We start from the raw sequence: 14,471 nt of genomic DNA, 5'->3' as shown, positions 1-14,471 counted from the left end.
TAATGGTGCTGCGATGTTGGGCGATTCTGTCTTTAATTTTTTGTGTGGTTTCTCCTACGTAGATCAACTTGCATGGGCAAGTTAAAATATAAATTATGTAAGTTGACTGACTTGTATGGAAACCTTTTATCATAAATTTCTGACCACTGCTCGGATGTATGTAATTGTCACCTTTCATCATCAAATTGCAATGTATGCAATTAAGACAAGCAAAGCAACCATTCCTTTTCTTGCCTAAAAATGTTGTTTTCATTTCAAGTTTATCTGTCCTACAATCTGACCATACTGGTGTGTCTCTTAATGTCTTATTCCTACGGTATGCTTTTAACGGTGTCTGCTGCAAATCTTCTATCTGTGGGTAAGCACGTTTTAGTAAGGGCCAATTTAATTTAATGATTCTAAAGATGTCTTCACTATAGCTGTGTAATTGCATGGAAAAGGGCAATCTCCTCACCTCCTGTTTGTATCTCCCCACAGCTATATTTTTCTTTTCCTGTAATATTTTCCTAATTTCATGTGAAATTATATTCTCGGGATATCCCCGCTCCCTGAGCTTCTGACACATCTCTTCAAATTTTTTTTCTCTCATAGCTTTGTCACTTATAATGTGTTTAACCCTACAGAGTTGGCTCCGTACAATGGATTTAAATACATGGGGTGGATGGAAACTATCAAATAAAAGCAATTGATTCCTTTCGGTAGGCTTGGTAAATAAATCAGATTCTATCAAATTGTTACCGATGTAAATCCTAGTATCTAGAAATGGAACCAACATACCTCCCACGTGCATTCTAAATTGAATATCGGGACAATACTCATTAAGCATTCCATCAAATCTACTTCGTCTCCACGTTGCCCCGCCATATAGCAAATACATCATCAATAAAGCTCCACCAGGTGGCGCAATGTGTTTTTTAAAAAAAATTATTTTGATAGATTTACTTCTGTTCGAATTCATTCATAAATGCACAAGCAATTGGAGGTTTAATGTTTGAGCCCATGGCAACTCCATTGAGCTGTACATAAAACTGATCCTGAATTAAAAAAATATTTATTGGACAAAATGACTTGAAACAATTTCTCAAACATTAATATTTGTGGTTCTGAGAAGCTGTTGCTTTCTCTAATCAATCCTATCACCACATCAATAACTGCTCGATGCCGGATGGATGTATATAAGCTATTAACATCCCAGGTCACCAATATTTCATCTCCCTTACATTGTATGTCTCTATGTATCTTTGGCAATGTGTATAATACTGGGATCCATGTATGAGTAGGTTACTAGAAATTCCATTCATGGATCCCAATATTGTATACATTGCTGAAGATACACAAGGACAGCAAATCTCCCCCTGGGCGTCCCATTGTCTCAGGGAGAGATTCAATTTTTGTACTTTTTGTAATTTTTGGATAAAATCCTGTCGCCCTTGGTGAAACACACAAAGTCTTATATAAAAGACACTAATGATTTTTTGCATAAATTGAAAAGTGTACCACAATGTCAGGGAGATTAAGTATTGGTGACCTGGGATGTTAATAACTTATACACATCCATCCCGCATTGAGGAGGGATTGATTAGAGAAAGCAACAGCTTCTCAGAACCGCAAATTTTAATGTTTGATAAAATGTTTCAAGTCATTTTGTCCATTAAATATTTTTTATTTCAGGATCAGTTTTATGTACAGCTCAATGGAGTTGCCATGGGCTCAAACGTTGCACCGCCATTTGTCTGTGCATTTATGAATGAATTCAAACAGAAGTAAATCTATCAAAATGATTTACTTAACACACATTGCGCCACCGGGTGGCGCTTTATTGATGTATTTGCTATATGGCGGAGCAACATGGAGTCTCTAAATAGATTTGATGGAATGCTTAATGAGTATTGTCCAGATATTCAATTTATGATGCATGTGGGAGGTATGTTGGTTCCATTTCTAGATACTAGGATTTACATCTGTAACAATTTGATAGAATCTGATTTATTTACCAAGCCTACCGACAGGAATCAATTGCTTTTATTTGATAGTTTCCATCCACCCCATGTATTTAAATTCATCGTATGGAGCCAACTCTGTAGGGTTAAACACATTGTAAGTGACAAAGCAATGAGAGAAAAAAGGTTTGAAGAGATGTGTCAGAAGCTCAGGGAGCGGGGATATCCCGAGAATATAATTTCACATGAAATTAGGAAAATATTAAAGGGAGAGAAAAAGATGTGAGGAGATTGCCCTTTTCCATGCAATTCCACAGCTATAGTGAAGACATCTTTAGAATCATTAAACGACATTGGCCCTTACTAAAACGTGCTTACCCACAGATAGAAGATTTACAGCAGACACCGTTAAAGACATACCATAGGAATAAGACATTAAGAGACACACTAGTATGGTCAGATTGTAGGACAGATAAACTTGAAATGAAAACTACATTTTTAGGCAAGAAAAGGAATGGTTTGCTTTCCTTGTCTTAATTGCATACAATGCAATTTGATGATGAAAGGTGACAATTACATACATCCGAGCAGTGATCAGAAATTTATGATAAAAGGTTTCCATATGTGTCAGTCAACTTACATAATTTATATTTTAACTTGCCAATGCAAGTTGATCTATGTAGGAGAAACCACACAAAAGATTAAAGACAGAATCGCCCAACATCGCAGCACCATTAGGAATAAACAACCTGGACTGCCAGTATCGAAGCATTTCCTAGAACAGGGTCATAAAGATTTTGATTTAAGATTCATGATTCTGGAAGAAGTGTGCAGAGACAAAAGAGGGGGGATAGAATTTTGAAACTGAAACAAAGAGAGGTATGGTGGATACAATGTTTAAAGGAATCATGTATTAAGATGTGATGGATATTGATACCATGTAAATATATGTGTTTGTGTAGGTAGTAACTTTAGGGAGAAGTTGAATTCATTATTGGTGAATGGTGATTGTTAGTTTGTCTAGTTTTGAGAAAATACAACACAGAGTGGGTTAATTCAAGTTAGAATGGGTGATGCAGGTTACACCTGTGTGAACACACCCTGTGGTGTTGGTATATAGGTATGGTGATTGTTGCACATAGTCTGAAGAGCAGGTATGCCCGTAACTGTACAGTAGCTGCTACATTCTACAAGTTATGAAGAAATTGAAGTAAACTCTTTGCATTGGAGATTGTGTCCTGTCTTTTTTTTTTAATTTGAATATTGGTGGATCATTGGGAGCCCACAGTGACGCTGCTCCAGGAGAACAATAGACACGAGAGAAGTAACTCGCCCTATTACCAGGATATATGTTTTATTTATTTATATATATATATATATATATTTCATTCATTCACATTTGCATACCCTGGCAGAAATTGTGAAATTTTGGCAGTAATATTGAAAATATGACTGAGCATGCCAAAAAAATGTCTTTTATTTAAGGATAGCAATCACATGAGGCCATTTATTATCACATAGTTTTTTGGATTCTTTTTAAATCATAACAGAAATCGCCCCAAATGGCCCTGATAAAAAGTTTACATACCCTGGAATGTTTGGCCTTGGTACAGACACACAAGGTGGCACACACAGGTTAAATGGCAATTAAAGGTTATATTCCCACATTTGTGGCTTTTTAAATCACAATTAGAGTCTGTGTATAAACACTAAGCAGGCTAGACACTGAGCCATGAGGACGTAGAAAAAGACAGTCAAAAGACCTGCGTAAAAAGGTAATGAAACTACAAAATGGAAAAGGATATAAAAAAAATATCCAAAGCCTTGAATATGCCAGTCAGTACTGTTTAATCACTTATTAAGAAGTGTAAAATTTGGGGATCTCTTGATATCAAGCCAAGGTCAGGTAGATCAAGAAAGATTTCAGCCACAACTGGCACAGGATAGAAAGAAAAACCCACAGGTAACCTCAGGAGAAATACAGGCTGCTCTGGGAAAAGATGGTGTGGTTGCTTTGAAGGAGCACAATATGATGATACTTGAACAGAAAAGAACTGCATGGTCAAGTTGCCAGAAAGAAGCCTTTGCTGTACAAGTTCCACAAAAAAGTCTGGTTACAATATGTCCAACAACACCTTGACATGTCTCATTGACTTTTTTGTGGCATTAGCGCAGTAAAGGCTTCCTTCTGGCAGCTCAACCATGCAGCTCTTTTTTGTTCAAGTATCGTTGAATTGTGCCCTTTAAAAACAACCACACCAGAGCCTGTATTTCTCCTGCGGTTACCTGTGGATTTTTCTTTGTATCCTAAACAATTCTTCCACCTGTTGTGGCTGCAATCTTTGTTGGTCTACCTGACCTTATCAAAAGAGTATTAAAAATATCAAAAGCGCCCCTGATTTCCCACTTCTTAATACGTGATTAACCACTTCAGCCCCTGAAGATTTTATCCCCTTCCTGACCAGAGCACTTTTTGCGATTCGGCACTGCGTCACTTTAACTGACAATTGCGCGGTCATGCGATGTGGCTCCCAAACAAAACTGATGTCCTTTTTTTCCCTCAAATAGAGCTTTCTTTTGGTGGTATTTGATCGCCTCTGTGGTTTTTATTTTTTGCACTATAAACAAAAAAATAATGACAATTTTGAAAAAAAAAACGCATTATTTTTTAACTTTTTGCTATAATAAATATCCCCAAAAAGTATATGAAAAAAACATTTTTTTTCCGCCGTTTAGGCCGATGGGTATTCTTCTACATATTTTTGGTAAAAAAAATCGCAATGAGCATTTATTGATTGGTTTGCGCAAAAGTTATAGCGTCTACAAAATAGGGGATAGTTTTATGGCATTTTTATTGATAATTTTTTTTTTTTTTTTACTAGTAATGGCGGCGATCAGTGATTTTTTTTTTTTTTTTTTTTTTTTTTTTTATATCATGACTGCGACATTATGGCGGACACATCAGACAATTTCGACACATTTTTGGGACCATTGGCATTAATACAGCGATCAATGCTAAAAAACTGCATTGATTACTGTAAAAACGTCACTGGCAGTGAAGGGGTTAACCACTAGGTGATGCTGTAGGGGTTAAGTGTGTCCTAGGGAGTGATTCTAACTGGGGGGGAAGGGCTGTGTGTGACACGTCACTGATCACCGCTCCCAGTTACAGGGAGCTGTAATCAGTGGTAGTAAAAAATGCAATGGGCGGGGTCCTGATGACCAGTATCGTTGGTCAATTCAGGTAACAGGTTACCAGCTCACCTAATAGGGTGGTGTTCCTTGTCGGAACAGGAGAAGTAGTCAAAATTAAAGGGGAGTGGGAATAGGACCCAAGGTGTCCTTCCCTTCAGTGAAGGAAAAGGAACAAACTGCGGTTTAACCTGATATAACTTTATTAGAACATTAGTCAATGAGTTAGCCATCACATGGATGCACTAAGCAGGCTGGACACTGAGCCATGAGGAGGTAGAAAAGAACAGTCAAAAGACCTGCGTAACAAGGTAATGAAACTTTACAAAGAAAAGGATGTAAAAAGATATCCAAAGCCTTGAATATAAATTTGACTCAGCTGACTATATTTTCCTATCCAAACTATGTGCGGTGCTATCTTTAATGTTTCATGGAAACATGGTGCTGAATGACTAACAGGCTTGTTGTGGATCTATTGTTTCTCCTTGACTCAAGTCACATGCTTGCATCACAGCGTGCTGCATTTTTTTAAAATTATCTCTATGATTGACAGTATTACATCCAGAAATCAAACCTGTCTTGTTCACTAACTATCAGGGATACTTTCTAGCCAGAATTGCATTTATTTGTCTGAGATAACCAATGCTTTCTTCAACATTGTAAAGACTTAATGCAGCAGCTCTATAGGCATATAGGGAGTCTGGAGGTCCATGGTTAAGCACAATACGGGTAACGATTTTAGCTACCAAGGTTTCCCGGAACTCACCTCGCCTAAACACATGTAAGCATTATGTATGAAGTCACACTTAATGACTTGAGATGATTGACACGTGTGGATGACTGGGATATGGCTGAGCTCATGTGCTTGCGTTTTAAGTGACAAAGTTGTCAGTTTTTAACTTATGCAATCTCCTATTGTTTATGCTTTCCTTTCAATGATTTAAATGTTTTTCTACTAATTGTTCTAATAAAGTTATATCAGGTTAAACCGCAGTTTGTTCCTTTTCCTTCACTGAAGGTAAGAACATCTTGGGTCCTATTCCCACTCCCCTTTTATTTTGAGCTGTAATCAGTGACAGTATCATTAGGCAGAACGGGGAGATGCTTGTTTACATTAGCATTTCCCCATTCTTTCTCACCATGAGACGATCATGGACATCGAGTCCACGGGACCCACGATCACAGTCATGGAGCTCCCGGCGGGCAAGCACGCCCGCAAGCCGCCTCTTAAAGGGCCACGTACAGGTACGTTAATCTGCCTGTACGTGCCCTATTGCCGCAGTATATCTGCATGAGGCGGTTGGGAAGCGGTTAAACAGTACTGACTGGCATATTCAAGGCTTTGGATATCTTTTTATATCCTTTTGTATATTTGTAAAGTTTCATTACCTTGTTACGCAGGTCTTTTGACTGTTCTTTTTTACCTCCTCATGGCTCAGTGTCCAGCCTGCTTAGTGCATCCATGTGATGGCTAACAAACTCGTTGACTATTTATACACAGACAATAACTGTGATTTAAAAAGCCACAAATGTGGGAAATGAACCTTTAATTGCCATTTTAACCAGTGCGTGCCACCTTCTGTGTCTGTACCAAAGCCAAACATTCCAGGGCCATTTGGGTGATTTCGTTTTTTGGATCCGTTTTAAATGATAATGATAACAGAAATCACCCAAATGGCCCTGATAAAAAGTTTACACTCCCTGGAATGTTTGGCCTTGGTACAGACACAGAAGGTGGCACACACAGGTTAAAATGGCAGTTAAAGGTTAATTTCCCACATTTGTGGCTTTTTAAATCACAGTTGGTGTCTGTGTATAAATAGTCAATGAGTTTGTTAGCTCTCACATGGATGCACTAAGCAGGCTAGACACTGAGCCATGAGGTAGAAAGGAACAGTCAAAAGACCTGCGTAACAAGGTAATGAAACTTTACGAAGATGGAAAGGGATATAAAAAAATATCAAAAGCCTTGAATATGCCAGTCAGTACTGTTTAATCACTTATTAAGAAGTGGGAAATTATGGGTTCTTTTGATAAGGTCAGGTAGACAAACAAAGATTGCAGCCACAACTGGCGAAAGAATTGTTTAGGATACAAAGAAAAACCCACAGGTAACCTCGGGAGAAATACAGGCTGCTCTCCAAAAAGACGGTGTAGTTGTTTTTAAGGAGCACAATTCAACAATACTTGAACAAAAAAGAGCTGCAGTCTGTATTTCTCCTAGGGTTACCTGTGGGTTTTTCTTTCTATCCTGTGGCAGTTGTGGCTGAAATCTTTCTTGATCTACCTGACCTTGGCTTGATATCCCCAAATTTTACACTTCTTAATAAGTGATTGAACAGTACTGATAAGCATATTCAAGGCTTTGGATATCTTTTTATATCCTTTTTCATCTTTGTAAAGTTTCATTACCTTGTTACGCAGGTAACTTTTCTATCTCCTCATGGCTCAGTGTCTAGCCTGCTTAGTGCATCCATGTGAGAGCTAACAAACTCCGTGTCTGTGTATAAATAGTCAATAACTGTGATTTAAAAAGCCACAAATGTGGGAATATAACCTTTAATTGCTATTTTAACCTGTGTGTGCCACCTTCTGTGTCTGTACCAAGGCAAAACATTCCAGGGTATGTAAACTTTTTATCAGGGCCATTTGGGGGGATTTCTGTGATTTAAAAAGGATCCAAAAAACTATGTGATAATAAATGGCCTCATGTGATTGCTATCCTTAAATAAGACAGTTTTTTGGCATGATCAGTCATATTTTCAATATTAATGCCAAAATTTCACAATTTCTGCCCGGGTATGCAAACTTTTGAGCACAACTGTGTGTGTGTGTGTGTGTATGTGTGTGTATGTGTATATATATATATATATATATATATATATATATATATATATATATACATATACACAGTGGGGACAGAAAGTATTCAGACCCCCTTAAATTTTTCACTCTTTGTTATATTGCAGCCATTTGCTAAAGTCATTTAAGTTCATTTTTTTCCTCATTAATGTACACACAGCACCCCATATTGGCAGAAAAACACAGAATTGTTGACATTTTTGCAGATTTATTAAAAAAGAAAAACTGAAATATCACATGGTCCTAAGTATTCAGTATTTAGTAAAAGCACCCTTTTGATCTAATACAGCCATGAGTCTTTTCGGGAAAGATGCAACAAGTTTTTCACACCTGGATTTGAGGATCCTCTGCCATTACTCCTCTCCAGTTCTGTCAGGTTGGATGGTAAACCTTGGTGGACAGCCATTTTTAGGTCTCTCCAGAGATGCTCAATTGGGTTTAAGTCAGGGCTCTGGCTGGGCCATTCAAGAACAGTCACGGAGTTGTTGTGAAGCCACTCCTTCGTTATTTTAGCTGTGTGCTTAGGGTCTTAGCTTAGGGTCATTGTCTTGTTGCAAGGTAAATCTTCGGCCCAGTCTGAGGTCCTGAGCACTCTGGAAAATGCTTTCGTCCAGGATATCCCTGTACTTGGCTGCATTCATCTTTCCCTCGATTGCAACCAGTCGTCCTGTCCCTGTAGCCGAAAAACACCCCCACAGCATGATGCTGCCACCACCTTGCTTCACTGTTGGGACTGTATTGGACAGGTGATGAGCAGCGCCTGTTTTTTTCCACATATACCGGTTAGAATTAAGGCCAAAAAGTTCTATCTTGGTCTCATCAGACCAAAGAATCTTATTTCTCACCATCTTGGAGTCCTTCAGGTGTTTTTTTTAGCAAACTCCATGCGGGCTTTCATGTGTCTTGCACTGAGGAGAGGCTTCCGTCGGGCCACTCTGCCATAAAGCCCCGACTGGTGGAGGGCTGCAGTGATGGTTGACTTTCTACAACTTTCTCCCATCTCCCGACTGCATCTCTGGAGCTCAGCCACAGTGATCTTTGGGTTCTTCTTTATCTCTCTCACCAAGGCTCTTCTCCCCTGATAGCTCAGTTTGGCCGGACGACCAGCTCTAGGAAAGGTTCTGGTCGTCCCAAACTTCTTCCATTTAAGGATTATGGAGGCCATTGTGCTCTTAGGAACCTTAAGTGCAGCAAAAATTTTTGTAACCTTGGCCAGATCTGTGCCTCGCCACAATTCTGCCTCTGAGCTCTTCAGGCAGTTCCTTTGACCTCATGATTCTCATTTGCTCTGACATGCACTGTGAGCTGTAAGGTCTTATATAGACAGGTGTGTGGCTTTCCTAATCAAGTCCAATCAGTATAATCAAACACAGCTGGACTCAAATGAAGGTGTAGAACCATCTCAAGGATGATCAAAAGAAATGGACAGCACCTGAGTTAACCACTTCAGCCCCGGAAGATTTTACCCCCTTCCTGACCAGAGCGTTTTTGCGATTCGGCACTGTGTCGTTTTAACTGACAATTGCGCGGTCGTGCGACGTGGCTCCCAAACAAAATTGACGTCCTTTTTTTCCCACAAATGGAGCTTTCTTTTGGTGGTATTTGATCACCTCTGCGATTTTTATTTTTTGCGCTATAAACAAAATAAGAGCGACAATTTTGAAAAAACGCATTATTTTTTACATTTTGCTATAATAAATATCCCCCAAAAATATATAAAAAAAACATTTTTTTTCCTCAGTTTAGGCCGATCGTATTCTTCTACATATTTTTGGTAACAAAAAAAATCGCAATAAGCGTTTAATAATTGGTTTGCGCAAACGTTATAGCGTTTACTAAATAGGGGATAGTTTTATGGCATTTTTATTAATAATTTTTTTTTTTACTAGTAATGGCGGCGATCAGCGATTTTTTTTATTGTGACTGCGACGTTATTGCGGATATGTCGGACATTTTTGACACATTTTTGGGACCATTGTCATTTATACAGCGATCAGTGCAATTAAAAATGTACTGATTACTGTGTAAATGGCACTGGCAGTGAAGGGGTTAACCACTAGGGGGCGGGGAGGGGTTCAGTGTGTCCTAGGGAGTGATTACTAACTGTAGGGGGATGGGCTGTATGTGTGACGTCACTGATCTCTGCTGCGATGACAGGGAGCAGAGATCAGTGACACTGTCACTAGGCAGAACGGGGAGATGCTGTTTACAACGGCATCTCCCCGTTCGTCCTCTCCGTGAGGCGATCGCGGGTATCCCCGTGGCGATCGAGTCCGCGGGACCCGCGACCCGACTCACGGAGATCCCGGCCGGCGCGCACGCAATGGCACGGCGGGCAATTCAAATGGACGTACAGGTACGCCCATTTGCTCAGCCATGCCATTCTGCCGACGGGATGGGCTGTATGTGTGACGTCACTGATCTCTGCTGCGATGACAGGGAGCAGAGATCAGTGACACTGTCACTAGGCAGAACGGGGAGATGCTGTTTACAACGGCATCTCCCCGTTCGTCCTCTCCGTGAGGCGATCGCGGGTATCCCCGCGGCGATCGAGTCCGCGGGACCCGCGACCCGACTCACGGAGATCCCGGCCGGCGCGCACGCAATGGCACGGCGGGCAATTCAAATGGACGTACAGGTACGCCCATTTGCTCAGCCATGCCATTCTGCCGACGTACATCGGCGTGCGCCGGTCGGGAACCGGTTAAATATGAGTGTCACAGCAAAGGGTCTGATTACTTAGGACCATGTGATATTTCAGTTTTTCTTTTTCTTTTTTAATAAATCTGCAAAAATGTCAACAATTCTGTGTTTTTCTGTCAATATGGGGTGCTGTGTGTACATTAATGAGGAAAAAAATGAACTTAAATGATTTTAGCAAATGGCTGCAATATAACAAAGACTGAAAAATTTAAGGGGGTCTGAATACTTTCCGTCCCCACTGTATCTATATCTCCTGGTAATGGGGTGAGTTACTTCTCTCGTGTGTATTGTTCTCCTGGAAAAGTGTCACTGTGGGCTCCCAATGATCCACCAATAATTAAAAAGATGGGACAAGATCTCCAATGCAAAGAGTTTACTTCAATTTCTTCATAACATATAGAATGTAGCAGCTACTGTACAGTTACAAGCATACCTGCTCTTCATCAGACTGTGTGCAATAATCTTCAACAAGCATCATAGAGATTGGACAAAAATGTGGAAACACTCCATGATTTGCAGGTGTGAAAGCGACGACCTGTTTTGCGTTGAAAGCGGAAGTGATGTAAAATGGGACGGTAGGCGGCATAAACTCCAAACATACAAAGAACACTAGATGCACCAAACTGGGTTAAGAATGGCCTTGCTTAGTGGTTTTCACAAATATAGACAATTAACAGTACAGTGTAACTCTCATAATCAAGAAATACTTTAACCACTTCAGCCCCGGAATAATTTACCTCCTTCCTGACCAGAGCACTTTTTGCGATTCGGCACTGCCTCGCTTTAACTGACAATTGCGCGGTCGTGCAACGTGGCTCCCAAACAATATTGACGTCCTTTTTTTTCCCACAAATAGAGCTTTCTTTTGGGGGTATGTGATCACCTCTGTGGTTTTTATTTTTTGCGCTATAAACAAAAAAATAGCGACAATTTTGAAAAAAACGCATTATTTTTTACTTTTTGCAATAATAAATACCCCCCAAAAATATATAAAAAAAACATTTTTTTTCCTCAGTTTAGGCCGATACGTATTCTTCGACATATTTTTGGTAAAAAAAAATCGCAATAAGTGTTTATTGATTGGTTTGCGCAAAAGTTATAGTGTCTGCAAAATAGGGGATAGTTTTATGGCATTTTTATTAAATTTTTTTTTTTGTACTAGTAATGGCAGCGATCAGCGATTTTTATTGTGACTGCAACATTATTGCGGACACATCGGACAATTTTGACACATTTTTGGGACCATTGGCATTAATACAGCGATCAATGCTATAAAATTGCATTGATTACTGTAAAAATGTCACTCGCAGTGAAGGGGTTAACCACTAGGGGGTTAAGTGTGTCCTGGGCAGTGATTGTAACTGTAAGGGGGATGGGCTAGCAGTGACATGACACTGATCGCTGCTCCCGATGACAGGGAGCAGACAATCGGTGTCCTGTCACTAGGCAGAACGGGGAGATGCTGTTTACATCAGCATCTCCCCGATCTTTAGCTCCGTGACACGATCGCGAGTATCCCAGGGGCGATCGAGTCCGCAGGTCCCGCGGGCACGGTCACGGAGCTCGCGGCAGGCACGCGCGCACGGCGGGAAATTCAAAGTAATGTACAGGTACGTTACTTTGCCCAGCCATGCCATTCTGCCGACACATATGTGCTGACAGCGGTCGGCAAGTGGTTAAAACTGTAAACAAAATCAGCCAAAATCAATGGGGCACTCTTCAAATATCCCTCTGGTTACTGGAAAAGCCAATCGCCCCCCCACCCCACCCCACCCCACCCCACCCACACACACACCATTCTGCTTAAATATGGGTCCTGGGAATTTCTAGAATGTTCTGGGGTTGGGGGTCAGATGACCTTAAATGACCTACCCTAGAGGAAGCTGAGAGCATATGGCATTTGATGGCTTTCTTTGGCTTGCCTACTCCTCTCAATATAGTCAGCCCGGACTAAATTCTATATTGTGTTAACTGTTCAATTAAAAAGAGATGCTGAATTTTGTTTCAGGTTATCAGAAAAATGCCACTGAGAACATACTTGGGTTAGGGACAAAGGGAACCTCACATCTAGAGACCACTACATTAAAAGATGATGTCCCATCAGTGTTTGAAAAATCATGTTTTACATTCATTAATTTACCATCTCTTCATGTTTCTACTTGTGTCTTTTATAGGCATTGCTCCCATCGTTGCATAAACTAGAAGAAGTCTTTCTGGAGATGCAAAGGAAAACTCATAGGAAGCACGAGGTGGATGTTCTATTGCAGGAATTTGAACAACAGAGATTATGTTATTTGCCACTCAGCTGTCTTCTGTTGAAGCCTCTGCAGCGCCCCCTGCAGTATGAAAAATTACTAGAGCGACTGTGTCGCCATTATCCGTCTTCACACCATGATTACAACAACTGCCAAAGTAAGCTTTCCTTGTCTACTGAGTTAACCAGGCAACATTTATATTCCAATTAATCATTAAAGTGTTAACTGTAACAATTAAAGTGGTGTTCCGGCCGAATTTATACTTTTTAAATAAAAATACCCCTATAATACACAAGCTTAATGTATTCTAGTAAAGTTAGTCTGTAAACTAAGGTCTCTTTTGTTAGTTTATAGCAGTAGTTTGTTATTTTATAAACTTACAGCAGGCCGTGGCCATCTTAAGTGTGGGCATCTGAAGCCAGACTGTATTTCTTCCTGGATCTCATCCTTGCAGATCTCGCACATGCTCAGTGCAGCACAAGCAGTGTAATAGGTTTCAGGTCAGGTTTCCATAGCAACGGCAGTTTCAGAGGAAGTTGCCCCTTCCCAGAAGGCATTGCAAACAGGAAATGATGCGATGGGCCGCGGCCAGGGAGGAGGAAGTGAAAAATGAATACAGCAATTATACAGTAGGTGCTGAGAAAAAAAAAATCCAATTTGTTTACAGTGCACAGTTTAGTTTCAGAGGAAGTTGCCCCTTCCCAGAAGGCATTGCAAACAGGAAATGATGCGATGGGCCGCGGCCAGGGAGGAGGAAGTGAAAAATGAATACAGCAATTATACAGTAGGTGCTGAGAAAAAAAAAATCCAATTTGTTTACAGTGCACAGTTTAGTGAGGGATGCTGAAGAGTTGTAAAAGTGGGTGGAACTCCACTTTAACTTCTGTTATGTGTTTCCTCTGATCGGTTTCATATACTGTTAAGTGTTCTGTTACATATGTTTGATAAGTTCTAAAAATACCTGTTGATTCTAGTAAAATCAAAATATAACTGTACTTATAACATTTACATTGTGGGAGGGGCTGCTGGAATATTATAATACATATTGTCACTCCTACTCACCCCACCCTCCCCTCCATTAAGACCCCTTTCACACTGAGGAGTTTTTCAGGTGCTAAAGAGCTAAAAATAGCGCCTGTAAAGCGCCTGAAAAACGCCTCCCCTGCCACCCCATGTGAAAGTCCAAGTGCTTTCACACTGGGGTGCTGCGCTGGCAGGACGTTAAAGTCCTGCAAGCAGCATCTTTGGGCGGTGAAGGAGTGGTGTATACACCACTCCTGTTTATTGAAATTATTGGGCACCGCTGCTAAAGTGCTTCGACAGTGGCACATTTACCCCTTTCTTCAACTGCTAGCGGGGGTAAAAAACACTCTGCTAGTGGCTGAATAGCGCTGCTAAAACGATGGTAAAGCGCCGCTAAAACAAGCGCTAATTCTGCCCGCGGCTCAGGGTGAAAAGGGTCTTCAGCTGAAAATTAACACCAAAAAAACTTCTTTATTGCTTAATGACCCAACTTACC

General features: G+C 40.4%; 1 protein-coding gene across 1 annotated transcript in view; it reads left to right on the top strand.

Annotated features, from left to right (window-relative positions):
* FARP2 (FERM, ARH/RhoGEF and pleckstrin domain protein 2) overlaps positions 1-14,471 on the top strand; it is a 241,790-nt gene that overhangs the window by 168,309 nt on the left and 59,010 nt on the right. The window contains exon 18 of the mRNA XM_073625766.1: positions 12,872-13,109. Coding sequence (XP_073481867.1) covers positions 12,872-13,109 — 238 coding nt within the window. The remainder of the gene's footprint in view (positions 1-12,871; positions 13,110-14,471) is intronic.

Source organism: Aquarana catesbeiana, linkage group LG04 (genome assembly GCF_042186555.1).
Source record: "Aquarana catesbeiana isolate 2022-GZ linkage group LG04, ASM4218655v1, whole genome shotgun sequence".
NCBI lineage: Eukaryota > Metazoa > Chordata > Amphibia > Anura > Ranidae > Aquarana > Aquarana catesbeiana.
Note: the sequence above shows the minus strand (reverse complement) of the source record. Positions and strands in the feature narration are given on the sequence as shown.